At 51.3% G+C, this 14,859-nt stretch overlaps 2 protein-coding genes and 2 pseudogenes across 2 annotated transcripts in view; 2 read left to right on the top strand and 2 right to left on the bottom strand.

The window, feature by feature from the left end:
- Positions 1-14,859, top strand: part of LOC127474894 (zinc finger protein 239-like) — a 60,554-nt pseudogene that overhangs the window by 21,681 nt on the left and 24,014 nt on the right.
- Positions 1-14,859, top strand: part of LOC127474864 (zinc finger protein 239-like) — a 103,034-nt gene that overhangs the window by 75,244 nt on the left and 12,931 nt on the right. The window lies entirely within an intron of this gene.
- LOC127474861 (olfactory receptor 14A16-like) lies at positions 3,261-4,379 on the bottom strand (annotated as a pseudogene).
- The window catches only part of LOC127474841 (uncharacterized), a 200,931-nt gene continuing 198,895 nt past the window's right edge, over positions 12,824-14,859 (bottom strand). The window contains exon 5 of the mRNA XM_051796148.1: positions 12,824-14,773. Coding sequence (XP_051652108.1) covers positions 13,064-14,509 — 1,446 coding nt within the window. The 5' untranslated portion in view covers positions 14,510-14,773 and the 3' untranslated portion in view covers positions 12,824-13,063. The remainder of the gene's footprint in view (positions 14,774-14,859) is intronic.

Genomic DNA, 14,859 nt, shown 5'->3' with positions numbered 1-14,859 from the left:
TAAAGAACTTGGGGGGACAACCTAAATGTTCCAAAATCTGCCACAGACCTTTTCTGCTCACAGTATTGAAAGCCTTGGTGAGATCGACAAAGGTTACATAGAGACCTTTGTTCTGTTCCCTACACTTCTCTTGCAGTTGTCTGAGAACAAATAGGATGCAAGAGGGTCAGGGTGCAAAGGATTTAGACACAAAGATAAGGGGGCAAAATATATTAGTAGCATTTAATTACTGACCTGTTTAACAGTTATCAAGGGATTCAATAGCATTTGCTACAATTTTAACAGTGACTGAATTATGGATTCACAATAACAACATTCACATCACAGTCAATTCACACCCCCATACAGGCAGAGATGTGTGGACACATCAATAGCTGGCTGTGGAAAGGTCCCTCTCCAAAATTCTCCTTGTTGTCAGGGAAAGACTCCTCCAAATCCCTTTATGTTTCCCAGTAGACAAGGGTCACAGCTGGAGGAGTGTTTGTTGAGGGGGATCAGAATTGTCCTGGGCATCAGCGAGGGTCTTTGGAGTGTTGCAAACTGGAGGGTTCCTGAGCTGGGAGAGGCTGCCAGAGGTGTCCCACTGAGAGGGAGGTGCTGGGGAGCTGCCAGGGCCTCCCTCAGCCCTGCTGGGTGTGGGCTCCCAAGGGGACTGGCTTTAGTTATCTGCTGAATTTCCATCCTGGTGTCAGGAATGACTGGAGTTTCCAAACTATTTGGGAATTGTATCCAAACTGTTCCATTTGGGCTGTGATTCAGGTAGGGAATGTTCCAAGGTTTTCAAGAGATGACTCATTATCCTGTGTTCCCCAGCTCTTACACCCATCCCAGTCAGCTGGAGGGTTTCTTGACAATGTGTCCTGAGGGGCGGCACCTCCAATGCCATAGAAACCCCTCCCCTGGATTAGGAAACCTTTGGAATTCAGGAGCTGTCCCAGTGGAGCATGAAAATGAAGAGCAGTTTTCCTAAAGCCCAGCCCCAAGCAGAACAAAGCCAGGCCCATCAGTGTCAGAGCAAAGGTCCCCCATGGCTGTGTCCCTGTGGCCGCTGAGGCGGCAGCGCAGGCCCGAGGCGGTGCCGGGTCCCGGTGCAGCCGGGGCAGAGCGGCGGCTGCGCGAGCGGCAACCCCGGCGGTGAGTGCGGCAGCCCCGTGGGAGCGGCGGCTCCGGGCACAGACGCCGGCGGCAGCCGCTGTGGCTCCTGGAACCCAGTGGCCATTGGGACACTGCAGGGCCTGCTGGAATCCAGGGGCCGCTGGGACACTGGGGAGCCTCTTGGAGCCAAGGGAACCCTGGGATGTTTTGGAACATCCTGGAATCAAGGGGTCATTGTGACACTGCAGGGCCTCATGGAACCAATGGAATCCTGGGCCATAGTGGAAACTCAAATCATCAGGGCCATTGTGACACTGCAGGGCCTCATGGAACCAAAGGAATCCTGGGCCATAGTGGAAACTCATGAAATCATCAGGGCCATTGTGACACTCCGGAACCTCACGGAACCAAGGATCTCTTGTGACATTGCAGGGCCTCAAGGAACTAAAGGAACCCTCAGAGTTTTTGGAACCTCATGGAATCAAGGGGCCATTTCTGGCAGGATGCTCTGCTCTGATAATACCTAAACAATGGTCACAGAATGCAAACAATGCAAGCTCTCTGTGGTGAGTTACTGCTGGTGCCAAGGTGCTGTTTTTAATGTTGAATTCTGCTAAACCCAAAATGCTTTATGAAACTTCAAACACACATCCTGCTTTTTGAAGCAGGATTTGACAGATAAACTGCTCCCTGGCCTGCAAATATGTCTGCTAGTCAAACCCTTGACAACTATAAAAGCCCCGTCCAACTTTCATGTGGCAGATTCTTCCACAGACTTCCTTGAAGTGTGTGGAGGTTCTCCAAAGAAGCAGGGACAGCTCTTCATGGTCACTCCCCAGGGGTTAAGTGAAAGAGAGGGAACTACCCCCTGTTGTTGTGGGGTAAGTTACCTCAATCTCTGCTTCAGGATTGTTTCTTTTTGCTGGCTTTGATCCAATTGCTTTAATAGAATGACTTTGATAGACTGCACTGTCCTATCTTACACTATACTGCTAGGAGTTTTTGGCTTTTATACTGTGCAGGAAATAATTCCGTTTAAGGTCTTTCCTCTGGTCATTGTCTGATCAATTGTCTGTTCATTTGTCATAATAAATAATTCTTTTTATAGAAATACTTCTGATTTGCCATCACTAAAACCTGCAGGACAAAGTGATTGAATCACACCTCTAGAATTCCTTCAATCGAAACAAAAACCTGAGCCTGAGATTGGATCCAGCCACCCCCAGGCTTCTCTCTGAGAAGGACTTTAGAAAGCAAGGGAGTCCTTTCTGCACCTCGTAGCTCAACTTTGTCTAAACCTTCCCCCACCCCCCAGCCCCAAGCTGTGACACATGGGCATGTCTTGTCCATGCAGTGCAAACATGGACTCCTGAGCTGGTCATTTGATGTCCCTCCTTGGAGGGAAGAACAAGCCCAATGGCCTGGGGTGAGAGGCCAGTGCTGGGAGCGGCGCTGGCTGTGCCAGGGCACTGCTGGGTGCCCCCACCCTGAGCACTCCCCCCCTTGTGCTGGTCACTGCTGTTTTCCTCTGCAGGGCGTTGTGTTGGGCACATCCTGGAGAGCAAAGTGGAAAGCAGATTGAAGCTTTGAGGCCCTGGCCTGAGGAGATGCCCCTGCAGGATGGCAGTGCTGCTGCAGAGGTCAGCTCTGTGCCAGCAGTGCCCATGGCTGTCCCTGCCTGCAGTCCCTGGACAGTCCTGCAGCAGGACTGGCACCGACTGCCAGAGCACTGAGGCCTCCAACAACACAGGGCTCTGCAGGACAGTGTGGAAGGGAAGGGAGAGGAGGCCAGGCAGGAGAAGGGCTGCTGCTCCCTGGCAGTGCTGCTCTGCTGGGACTCTTTTCTGGCCCAGCTCTGCACAGAGGCACCGACCCTGCAGCTGCAGAGAAGTCAGAGAGGAAAGATGTCAGGCAAACCAGACAATGCAGAGTTCTTTATTTGGTTGAAGCACACAGTGAGTACAATTGCCAATTTGTACAACCTCTGGGCCAGGCTAGAAAGGCAAACACTGAATTGAAAGGTATATATCTGTTTATATATATATATTCATATATATAAAGATTTTCTGGTGTGAACAAATTCTCACAAAATAACACCCCTACCAGGAGTAAAAAATAGAGAAGATATGGTGGGCCTTTACTGAAGTACAGAACAGGATTGGCCTTTAATGAGGTCCATAACATGCAGAAGAAGGAGAGTTTATTGCTTCTGAAAAACACCCAGTTATCAGTTTCCTCAGGGCATCCTTGAGCTCCTGGTTCCTGAGGCTGTAGATGAGGGGGTTCAGTGTTGGAGACACCATTGAGTACAGAACTGACACAATAAGATCCAGGGATGGGGAGGAGATGAAGGGAGGCTTCAGGTAGGCAAAGAATAACTTCCTGATAAACAGGGAGACCACGGTCAGATAAGGGAGGCACGTGGAAAAGGCTTTGTGCCGTCCCTGCTGAGAGGGGATCCTCAGCACAGCCCTGAAGATCTGCACATAGGAGAAAACAATGAAAATGAAACAACCATAACTTAAACAGCCACTAACCCCAATAAGCCCAAGTTCTCTGAGGTAGCCTGAGTGTGAGCAGGAGAGCTTGAGGATGTGTGGGATTTCACAGAAGAACTGGCCCAGGGCATTGCCCTGGCCCAGGGGCAGGGAAAATGTACTGGCTGTGTGCAGCAGAGAATAGAGAAAGCCAGTGGCCCAGGCAGCTGCTGCCATGTGGGCACAAGCTCTGCTGCCCAGGAGGGTCCCGTAGTGCAGGGGTTTGCAGATGGCAACGTAGCGGTCGTAAGCACATGATGGTCAGGAGGAAATACTCTGCTCCAAGGAAGAAGACAAGCAGAAAGACCTGGGCAGCACATCCCTGGTAGGAGATGGTTGTGGTGTCCCAGAGGGAATTGTGCATGGCTTTGGGGACAGTGGTGCAGATGCAGCCCAGGTCTGTGAGGGAGAGGTTGAGCAGGAAGAAGCCCATGGGGGTGTGCAGGTGGTGGTCACAGGCTACGGCGCTGAGGATGAGGCTGTTGGCCAGGAGGGCAGCCAGGGAGATGGCCAGGAAGAGCCAGAAGTGCAGGAGCTGCAGCTCCCGCCTGTCTGCGAATGCCAGGAGGAGGAACCGGGTGAGGGAGCTGCTGTTGGACATTTGCTGCTTCTTAGCACAGTCTCTGCTCAGAAAAGGAAGCCACAGGGTAAAATTTAGACTGACACCTCTGACAATATCACTCCAGATTTCAATACAATTCATTTAAGGATTAAATCAGTTTTTTCTCTCTAATACGTGCTGGCAGAGGGCTGTGTGTGGCAGGAGCTCTTGCCATGTGCTACCAAGCATTTCAACGTGTTTCCAGGCCAGCACTGTAATTGTGCTGGACACAGCAGGACAGGAGACCTCCTGCAGAGAAGCCAAGGGCTGGGACAGGAGAGGGCCCACCCCCAAGGGAAGGCTCAGCACTGCCCAGGATCCTGCCCAGGCAGAGCTTTGCCTTGCTGGGGGCAGCTCCAAACCCAGCAGCACAGACCCAGCAGAGAGGGCAGGGTCCCGCAGGGGAGATGTTCTCCAGGTAGAGGCAGCTCCTTGACCAGCACACAGTGCCCAGCAGAGCTGCAGGGAAGGGCCCCCAGAGCTGCCTGAATGCCCCCTCCCTCATGCCTTGGATGCACTTACCCCCCACTCCCTGCCCAGGGCTCTGCTGCCTGGAGCTGTCCCTGCCAGCAGCTGCTTCCTTGGGCCCAGGGCTGGGCCGTGGCAGTGCTGCCAGAGCCCAGCCCAGCCCTGGGGGCTCAACTCTGCCCTGAAGAGCCCTCCCAGCAGCACAGGGCATTGCCCAGGGGCATCTCTGACTGGGCAGGCTCTGATGGCAATGTCAGGGCAACCCTGAGGACGCTGGAAAAGTGACACTGATGCGTCTACAAGACAGTTTTGATGTCTAATACTCTCAGGTTCAATCCCCTCTAATCTAACAGAGTTCAAGTTTCAGTGTCTGCTCCTGTGCTCAGAGATTAATTTCTCTGTCTCAGTCAGCACCCAGACAACCCAGAGTATAACACTGAAAGAACTGGTTCATTCTCTTTAGGGTCCCCCCTGTCTGTCTGTGCCTCTTGGAAATACCTTCTGGGAAATTTCCTGCTTTGATCTGGAGCTGTGACCAGCCCTCATCCCTGCAGCACACTGTGGAGATCAGAAGGACTCTGCCCTGCTCTGCCCTCCCAGGAGTTGTTCCTTCCCCACAGCCCTTCTCCCCCAGCCCCGTGGCAGCTCCTTGGCCGGGCTGAGAGCTGAGCCTGGCAGGCAGCAGAGTCCCTGCCCAGCACACAGAGCCCTGGGGGCAGGACCCTGCTCTGCCCCACAGCCCTGGGCACCCCTGGCTGCACCCCCACCTTCCCACCCCACAGCCAGCCCTGGCACAGGGAACCTTCTGGCCCTGGGCCTCTGATGGGGCAGCAGCAAGTCCTGCTCTGCAGCAGCTTCTCCTGCTGCACCCCAGCAAATCCAGCAGAGCCATCCTGACAACTGCTGCCACTGCTGCCATTTGGCAGCTGGGAGAGGCACTTGCAGGAACTCACCTGCCCTGCTCTGCAGCCAGAGCCTGAGCATGGCAAAGGGCTGGCAAGGTTCCTGCCCTGGGCAGCTCTGCCCTGTCCTCCCACCCCAGGATCCCTTGAACCTCCTGCTCCCTTCTCCTCTCTGCCCTTGCTGCCTTCAGCTCCTGCCCTGCTCTGCCATGTGGCCACTTCCCCTGCACTGCAGCAACTGGGAGAGTCCCGCTGAAAGATCCTGGAAGCTGTGGGATGTGCCAGCTTTAGGAGAGGCCTCCAGGAAGGCAAGTTTAATATTTCTACAGCCAGAGAATTCTTCATTCAAATCCTGGGAATGTTTCTCGCGTAGTGAGAACTCAGTCACCTCCCAGCCCAGGCTGCCTCTCATCTCTCTGCCTTCTCTCCTGTGCCCTGGCTGCTGCAGGCAGTGCCCTCAGCCCTGCTGGGCTGTGCAGAGGAGCTGCTCCTGGGCAGAGCTGTCTCTTTGAAGCTCTTCTTACTTGCCAGGAGCTCCCTGTGTGCCAGGAGCCCGGCCCAGCTCAGCAGCAAAGCAACAGCCCCAGGCATTTAATGACCCTCAGGGGATGTTGAGGTTGTTTACATGAGACTCAGTCCCTGAGAGGAAGTTCAAACAACTTCTCAAGAAGTCAAAATGAGATTGAAACACTAAAGTTTCTTGTAGTGCTAATGAGTCTCACTGAGGGACACAACTGAGAACATGTCCCCAGGTTCCAGTTAGAGCAGAAATCTGCAGACAGTGATGACAAGGATGGACAAGCAAGGGAAAGGTGGCTCTGATGCTGTTTCCTTAATCCAACAGGCTAAGCCCTGAGCTTCCTGTGAAGGCAGATGCTGTCCCTGCCTCATTCCTCAGGGCTCTTCCTGGGGCACTGGGATGTGGGATGTGCAATGCCAACGGCAGGCCCATGGGGTGGCACCTGCCAGGCTGCTGAGCAGGGACAAGGAGGCCATGAGGCCCCAGGGCTGCAAGGGGCACTTGTCTCCTCCTGGCATCAGGGGCACAGACAGCAGCCATGGCCAAAGGCCTGCAGAAGGTGGCTGTGTCAGGGCCTTTCAGCTTCTCCCCATCCCTGTCTCCTCTCCAGCCCAGGCTGTCCTACGGTGTCCATGCCCTGCCCCTTTCCCTGCAGGCTGTCGTCATCCCCCCGGCTGCCCCACCTGGCTGGCACCTTCCTGCACTGACATCTCTGCGTCCTCCCTGGCTCTTCCTGCACACACAGAGCCTTGGGTTCATCCAGACTCCTCCTTTGTGACGTATTGCACCACAACACTGACCTCGGAGGGAAATTTCTGACTTCTTGTCACCAGTCTAGGCCACCCCGGCTGCCCTTGGTGGCACTAGTTCTTTCTTAGGTTGTTTTCTGACAGGAAGAAAAGCTCCACCAGCTCTGACACCCCCCTTCCAGACCTCTCAGGCTACTCCTCTACTGTCCTCAGTTTTGGCATCCCTGACCCCTGAGTCCTCAGCCTCTATATACGGGTCATGTGCTTGAGGTACCAAATTCCTTCCTGCGAGAACTCTGGGACCTCTCCAAGGTTTTGGAAGATGACAATAGAGTACTCTTATGCCAGGAAACACAGAGGGACACTTTTTTCCAAGGGTTTTCTTGGCAGAATGAGGCACAATCTCTTTAAACGTTCTGGCACAAGGGAGCTCTGAGCTCTGGGTATGGAGGGAGGTCCAAGTGCCAACCACTGCAGTGGGAGCAGGTCTTGTGTTCTTTGGAGGGCCAGACACTGATGAGACTGCTGTGTGTGTGTGCACATGTAAGGACTTGAAGGGCACAATGAACTATCTTAAAACACTGTCAAAGCAGGAAAATCCCATAAGGCACCACAAGACATAAGCACTGGTGGCAAACAGGAAGGCCTTTAATTCCAAGGCCTAAACGGAGGTGAAGCTTTGGAAGTAGCCCCCAGGACACAATTGCACTGTGCAGAGTGTGGGAAAGAGCAGTCAGCCCCAAGAGGAAGCCAGGGCTGGTAAGGCAGGTCTGGGGAACCCATCCAGACAAAGATTCCCACCTGCAGACTGGAAGCACACCGGGCAAAACTCCCACCGTGGCAAGCTGTGGGAAAGGAAGCAAGTCCTTGTAGACGTGCCAGCCCAAGCTCTGGGAACAGCATCTACCCCCCTGAATACCCAGGGCTTGGGCTGTATACAAGTGATAGCCCAGAAGCACAACTTGGGGACCCTCCACCGAGCAGAGCAGGGTGAAGAAGGACAGGTGGGAGCCTCAGGGATCTCCATGGTGTGATACATTTACTTCATCTCTGTCTCTCTCTCACTGGCTTCCCACTACCCCCTTCTTCTCCCTCTTTCTATTTCTCTCTCTCTCCCTCCTATTTACTGTTAAATCAAAGCTGGACTGCTGACTTTGGCACATGGTCTCCTTTGCAGCTGAATTTGGGCAGAGGCATCTTTTCATAATGGGAACCTGAGAGTATCCATGAGGTTTTACAGTGTGGGAATGGCCACTAGATTCCATGAGGTTCCACAGAGTCACAGGGTCCATTTGGCTTCGTAAGGCTCTGTGGTGTGATAATGGACCCTTGATTCCATGGGTTTGCAAAATGTCTCGGGACTCCTTTGGTTCTAGGAGGCCCCACATATCACAGTGGCCCCTTGGTTCCATGAGGTTTCACAGTGTCCCAGGAATCCTTTGGTTCCATGAGGCCCTGCAGTGTCACAGTGACCAGTAATTCCATGTGGTTCCACATTGTCCCAGGGTTCCTTTGGTTGAATGAGCTTCTGCAGTGTCACAGTGGCTCCTTGATTCCATCATTCCACAGTGTCCCAGGGCCCATTTAGCTCTATAAGGCTCTGCAGGATGACAATGGTCCCTTGATTCCACAAGGTCCTGAAATGTCTAAGGGTTCCTTTGGTTCCATGAGGCCCCGCATGTCACAAAGGCCCCTTGACTCCATCAGGTTCCACAGTGTCACAATGGTCACTTAGGCTCAATAATACCCTGCAGCATAAGAATGTCTCCTTGATTCCATGAGGTTCCACAGTGACAATATGGGCCCTTGATTTCTTGAGGTCCACAGTGTCCCAGGGTCCCTTTGTCTCCATGATGCTCTGCAGTGTCACAGTGGCCCCTTGATTCCATGAGGGTCTGAAAAGTCTCAGGGTTCCTTTGGTCCCATGAGTCCCTGAGGTTCCTCAGTGTCACAATGGTCTCTTGATTCTATGAGGTCCCGGAATGTCTCAGGGCTCCCTTAGTTCTAAGAGGGCCTTCATGGCACAATGGCCCCTTGGTTCCATGAGGTTCCACAGTGTCTCAGAGTTCCTTTGGCTCCAGAAGGCCCTACAGTGTCACAATGGCCCCTTTACTCCAGGAGGTTCCACAGTGTCCTTGCTGGAACACACAGGGCTGTAATGTTGTCAGCCCTGCAGAGCTGCTTCCAGCTCTGGGCTCCAGCACAGGAAGGACATGGGCCTGTTGGAGCGAGTCCAGAGGGGAGCAGCAAGAGGATCAGAGAGATGGAGCAGCTCTGCTGTGAGGAAAGGCTGAGAGAATTGGGATTGTTCAACCTGGAGAAGAGAAGGGTTTGGGCTGACCTAATTGTGACCTTCCAGAGCCTGAAAGGAACCAACCAGAAAGATGGAGAGAGACTTTGGACAAGGGCCTGGAGTGACAGGACAAGGGGCAGTGGCTTCACATGCACAGAGGGGAGGGTTGGAGGAGACAGAAGGAAGGAAATCTTGAGTCTGAGAGTGCTGAGATGCTCTTTAAGGCCCCTTCCCAAGGCAAAGCATTCCATGATTGTGGGACTGGTGGGTGAGGTGGTGGTCAGAGCCGTCTGGGGCACAGGGACCCAAAACGAGGGAGTTTTCCATTGTGGGGTAAGGAAGGAGGGGGCAACAGAACTGACCCCTTGGACACCTGGCAGACAGGCTTTGGTTGGAAGCTGGTGATGGGGAGCTGAATGAAGCCCCCAATATCCAGGAGGAAATGGTCAGTGACCTGCTCTGCAGAGGGATCTGGACAGGCTGGATCAATAAGGTCACATGTTGGGTCCTGCCCTTGGGTCCCAACAACCCCCTGGAACGCTCCAGGCTGGGGGCAGAGGGCCTGGAGAGCTGCTCAGCAGGAAGGGACTTGAGGGTGCTGCTTGACAGCAGCTGGATATGAACCAGAGTATGCCCAGGGGGGCAAGAAGACCAAGGGCATCGTGGCCTTTGTGGAGAAGAGTGTGGCCAGCAGGAGCAGAGAACTGATTGCCCCTCTGTGCTGGGCACTGGGGAGGCCCCACCTGGAGTGCTGTGTCCAGTTCTGGCCCCTCAGTGCCAAAAGGCCCTTGAGGGGCTGGAGCGTGTCCAGAGAAGGGAACGGAGCTGGGGAAGGCTCTGGAAAACATGTCTGCTGAGGGACGGCTGAGGGAACTGGGCTGGTTGAGTCTGGAGAAGGGGAGGCTCAGGGGGGACCTCATTGCTCTCTACAATGACCTGAAAGGAGGTTTTAGTGGGGTGGGGGTTGGTCTCTTCTACCAAGCCTTTAGTGAAAGGTTGAGAGGAAATGGCCTGAAATTGCTTTGGGTAAGGTTCATATTAGATGTTAAAAAAACTCTTTTTCCCCTGAGAGAGTATTCAGGCATTGGAACAAGTAGCCCAGGGAGGTGGTGGAGTCTCTGGAAGTGTTCAGGTGTGTGGTGGGTTGAGCTTGGCTGGACACCAGGTGCCCTCCCAGTTGTTCTATCACTCCCCTTCCCAGCAGGACAGGGGAGAGAGTAAGGTGGAAAAAAACCCCAACTCGTGGGCTGGTGTCCTAGTTAGGACAGCTGAGATCAGTTCATCATGGTGGGTGTAACCCAAAACTGTATTCTATAGCCTTCCATGTCATTTCCCAGAAACTAGACTATTGTTGTCAATAGACTATTCGCACCCTCTGCCCATAGAGCATGGTGGGTGTAACCCAAAACTGTATTCTATAGCCTTCCATGTCATTTCCCAGAAACTAGACTATTGTTGTCAATAGACTATTCGCACCCTCTGCCCATAGAGCATGGTGGGTGTAACCCAAAACTGTATTCTATAGCCTTCCATGTCATTTCCCAGAAACTAGACTATTGTTGTCAATAGACTATTCGCACCTTCTGCCCATAGAGCCTGACTCCTCAGGCTATAAACTAGGTGTTAAGAGGCCTGTGAGATAGGAGGATGTTTCTGTCCTCACACCCTTTGTGAAACTCCCCGCCCTGAGGGGAGCACTGAACATTCCTGCCTGAACTGGAGGATATATAATCTTGGAGTTTTGGAACATTTTTCAACCCACTCGTGGGATCCAGAGGACGGCTGCATCTCATCGCTCTCAACCAGACTTAGACCACCACTGGACTGCGATCACCAGTTCTGGCCAGACTGCAGCAGCTCTCCCACCAGCAGGTTCTTCCCCTCTCCCTTTACTTTGGACTCAAACAGGGCCCAAGGAACACCACTTTGTTCAGGCCCCAGGGTACTGGGTTATACATTTGGGTTTTTTGTGGGTTGAGACCAATTGTTTGTTTGTATTATTGTACTTACTGTATTATTTTAATAAATTGTTATTCTGACTTATAATCTCTCCTTTGAGTTGGGTTCATTCCCCGTGCTGGTTAACTTTTAAACCAGCACAGCTGGGATAAGGCAGGTTATTTAAAGCAAAAGACAGTAGGGTTTGTTCTCTGCTTCCCATGAGCAGCCATGGTCGGCCACTCCCGAGGAGCAGGGCTTGGGTACCTGTGAGGGTTCCTCAGCAGGCAGCCATTAGACAATGAATGCCCCCCTCCTGCTCCCTGCCTCAGCTTTTAGAGCTGAGCTGACCTCCCATGGGCTGCAATGTCCCTTGCGTCAGTTGGGCTCAGCTGGCCTACTTGGGTCCCCTGCCAGGACCTTGCCCTCAGCTAAGGAAGGAATGTCCCAGTGTTGGTGCTGTGCTCAGCAGTGGCCAAAACACTGGGGTGTTCTCAGCACCCTTCCAGCTTCCAATGCCAAGCCCAGCCCTGGGAGGGCTGCTGTGGGGAACTGAACTGCAGCTCAGCCAGACCCAACCCAAATATCTATGGCACATATTCTATAGAATCCATCCTTAGGTGTTGTATGATATATCTATAAGATATTACAAAGAATAAGCAATAACAAGGCAAGTGTCCTCCTTAGGGACACACACACATCCCCCCCAACCTATTGCCTGGGTTTGTTCCCTGGGGGTCTCTGCAGCAGCAAGCACAGCCCCACACTGACTGCTCTGGGCTGTGCAGGCATTTGTGGTTCTGCCTGTCTCACCCCCCCCCCAACCTTGGGATGGATCTGGATGTCACTGGATGTGATGTCACAGGGGAGATGTGATGTCATAGGATGGATGTGATGTCATAGAGGAGTCTTGATGTCACCACAAGTATGTGATATCACAAGGGAGATGTGATGTCACAGGCAAGCACAGGATGTCACAGGGATGATATGATATCACAGGAGAGATGTGATGTCACAGGGGAGCTGTGATGTGAGGGGAGGATGTGATGTCATAAGGGAGATGTGATGTCACAGGGACTATATTATATCACGTGATGTCATATGATGTATGTGACATCATGGGGAGCTGTGATGTCACGGGGATGATAAGCTGTCAGAAGGAAGGACGTGATGTCACAGGAGAGATATGATGTCACAGGGGAGGATATGATGTCATAGCAGAGCTGTGATGTCACAGGAGAGGTGTGATTTCACAAGGGAGGATGTGATGTCACAGGGCAGGTGTGATGTCACAGGAGAGCACGGTATGTTCCCGGGATGATATCACAGGAGACATGTGATGTCATATGACGGATGTGACATCATATGGGAGATGTTATGTCACAGGAAGGATGTGATGCCAGTGGGGAGGATGTGATGTCACAGGGATGATATGATATCACAGGAGAGGTGTGATGTCATTGGATGGATATGTCATCATAGGAGAGACATGATGTCACAGGGGAGGTGTGATGTCACAGAAAGGATGTGTTGTCATAGGAGAGATGTGTTACCGTATGGGAGATGTGATGTCACAGGAAGGATGTGATGTCATAAGATCGATGTGATGTCAGTTGTGATGTCACGGAGCTGTGATGTCATGGGGAGATGTGATATCAGAGGGGAGATGTGATGTCATATGATGTCGCGACAGAAAGCTCTAGACACCTCAATGTGAGAATCCAGGAACTTCGTTTATTGTCGATTGACAGCAGCTTAATATACACTCTATAATAGGTTCATGAATATTACAGAAATTAGGCTCATTACTGGTACTCAGTTAGGTGGTGATATCATCTTAACTGCTTTCCATTGTTTACACAGGTGGCTCGTTAAGTGTCTTTGTTTTGGTAATGCCTAGCTCCTGTTTTTCAACTCAATTTAGAATACCCAGACTTTCTCATGGGCCTAGTCAGACTGCTTATACTTTAGCAGTAGTCTTATACTTTAGCAGCTCATCCATAGCCTTAGCCATGTTCATATGTCCTCGCATTTCTAACCAATCCTCTACAATTCCCCTGTTTTTATTTTGGGCCAACAATGCTTTCTTTGTCGTAGTATTTACACGTCTAGTAATACAAGAAAAGGCAACACGAGCTATTACTAAGATTACAATAACTGTCAATATCCATCGTAGGCCTTCCTTAATATAACTTAGAGCCCATTCAGATATAGAACCAAAGATAGATTGAAGCCATGAGTGTATAGGACTAGTTGCTACTGTCACTTTCTTTGTATGATCTGTTAACCATTGCAGTTGTTTATGTATGGAGTTACTGTGATCTGAAAGATTAAAACAGCACATACCGTCAAAGTCCTTACAGCCATGGCCTTGTGCTAACAACAGAAAATCAATAGCAGCTCGATTTTGTAGGACGGCATGACGTAAACTACCAACGTCTTGTGCAAGTTCTGCTATTACTCGGGTGGTGACATTTGATTGTTTTACAGCCCAGCATGCAAGTTTGCGAATGGATGTTAATGCCTGTGCCGTGCCTACACCTGGGACAATAGATCCAAAGACAGTAGCTGTTCTACCCCATAGCTCTACTTTGTCATCACAATCTGAGGAAAGTTGGTTTAGGCTCCTCTTTTGTTTGCGTGATGAAGTTAGATTAAAAAGCTGTAAAAAGGATGGGGATAACAGTGTAAGTGACCCTATATAGCAGGGCCCTCCGAAGGCACGTACAGGAATGCCAGGCCAAGCTCTGTCACCACAAATAAGAAATACACCTGGTGGTAAGGCACGTGCAGTGTTGTTAACCCAAATACCTGGTGAGGAAAGTTTGACTTCAGCTCCATATGCCCCAAGGCTCTGGTTGTTAGTATTGTTAGTGCCACAATAGTCTCCTACATTTTTATAATTAAACCCTGGGGTACGTGAAGTGACATTAGTCCATCTAGACAAATCGTGGCTTTGATGTGCACTTAACCCAGAATGAAATGTTCCCAGCATAAAGCAAGTTTGAGTCCCATTATCACTTGTATTACGTACAGACAATGATCCCATTAAGTCTAACTCCTGGGGACTCTGGGGTAAAGAGGTATTGAGAGCTTTTATAAGGCACGCAGATGTATTAGAGATAATTATTTCATTCCCACACGATGATGAAACCCAACCAGCAAATAGTAAGTTTAACTTATATACCGAGTTAAAAGGCATACCAAATAAGCAAGTACGAAAAGGATCTGAGGCAGATGCCAAGGACAAGCAAAAGGATGATCGTCCTGTTTGATTTGCCCAGGTGACCCATATGTTTTTCCGAGGGTCAATGGTGTGAAGAGCCCCAACATTGGCAATCATACCCGTGAAAAGAAGAAAACCTATTACATAGCCGTACAATGAAATAGACAGAAATCCTAACATCTTTGCTATACTAATACACAAAAACAGTAAATCAAGTCCAGGCACGTAAGTCTTGCAGTTCCTTTGTGTACAGTTACTCAGTTAATTCAGATGCTGTTCCAGTGTCTCCCTCTTCAGCAGGTGCAGGGGAATCAGGTGTTGAAGAGGCTGGAGGTGGTGGTGTAAGGTCAGGTGAGGCTGCAGGCACCGCAGGTGTCTCTCCTCCTCATTCTCCAGGGCTCTCAATCACTGACTTGACCCAACGACTGGGAACCCACAGGGTACCTGTAGAAGTAGACACACAGAAGTAGCCTCGGCCTATAAAGATCACTTCTGCTGGACCTTCCCACATCCCAGTTTTAGGATTTCGA

This window comes from Manacus candei, unplaced genomic scaffold, assembly GCF_025592945.1.
Source record: "Manacus candei isolate 608988 ecotype Guabito, Panama unplaced genomic scaffold, ASM2559294v1 h1tg000045l, whole genome shotgun sequence".
NCBI lineage: Eukaryota > Metazoa > Chordata > Aves > Passeriformes > Pipridae > Manacus > Manacus candei.
Note: the sequence above shows the minus strand (reverse complement) of the source record. Positions and strands in the feature narration are given on the sequence as shown.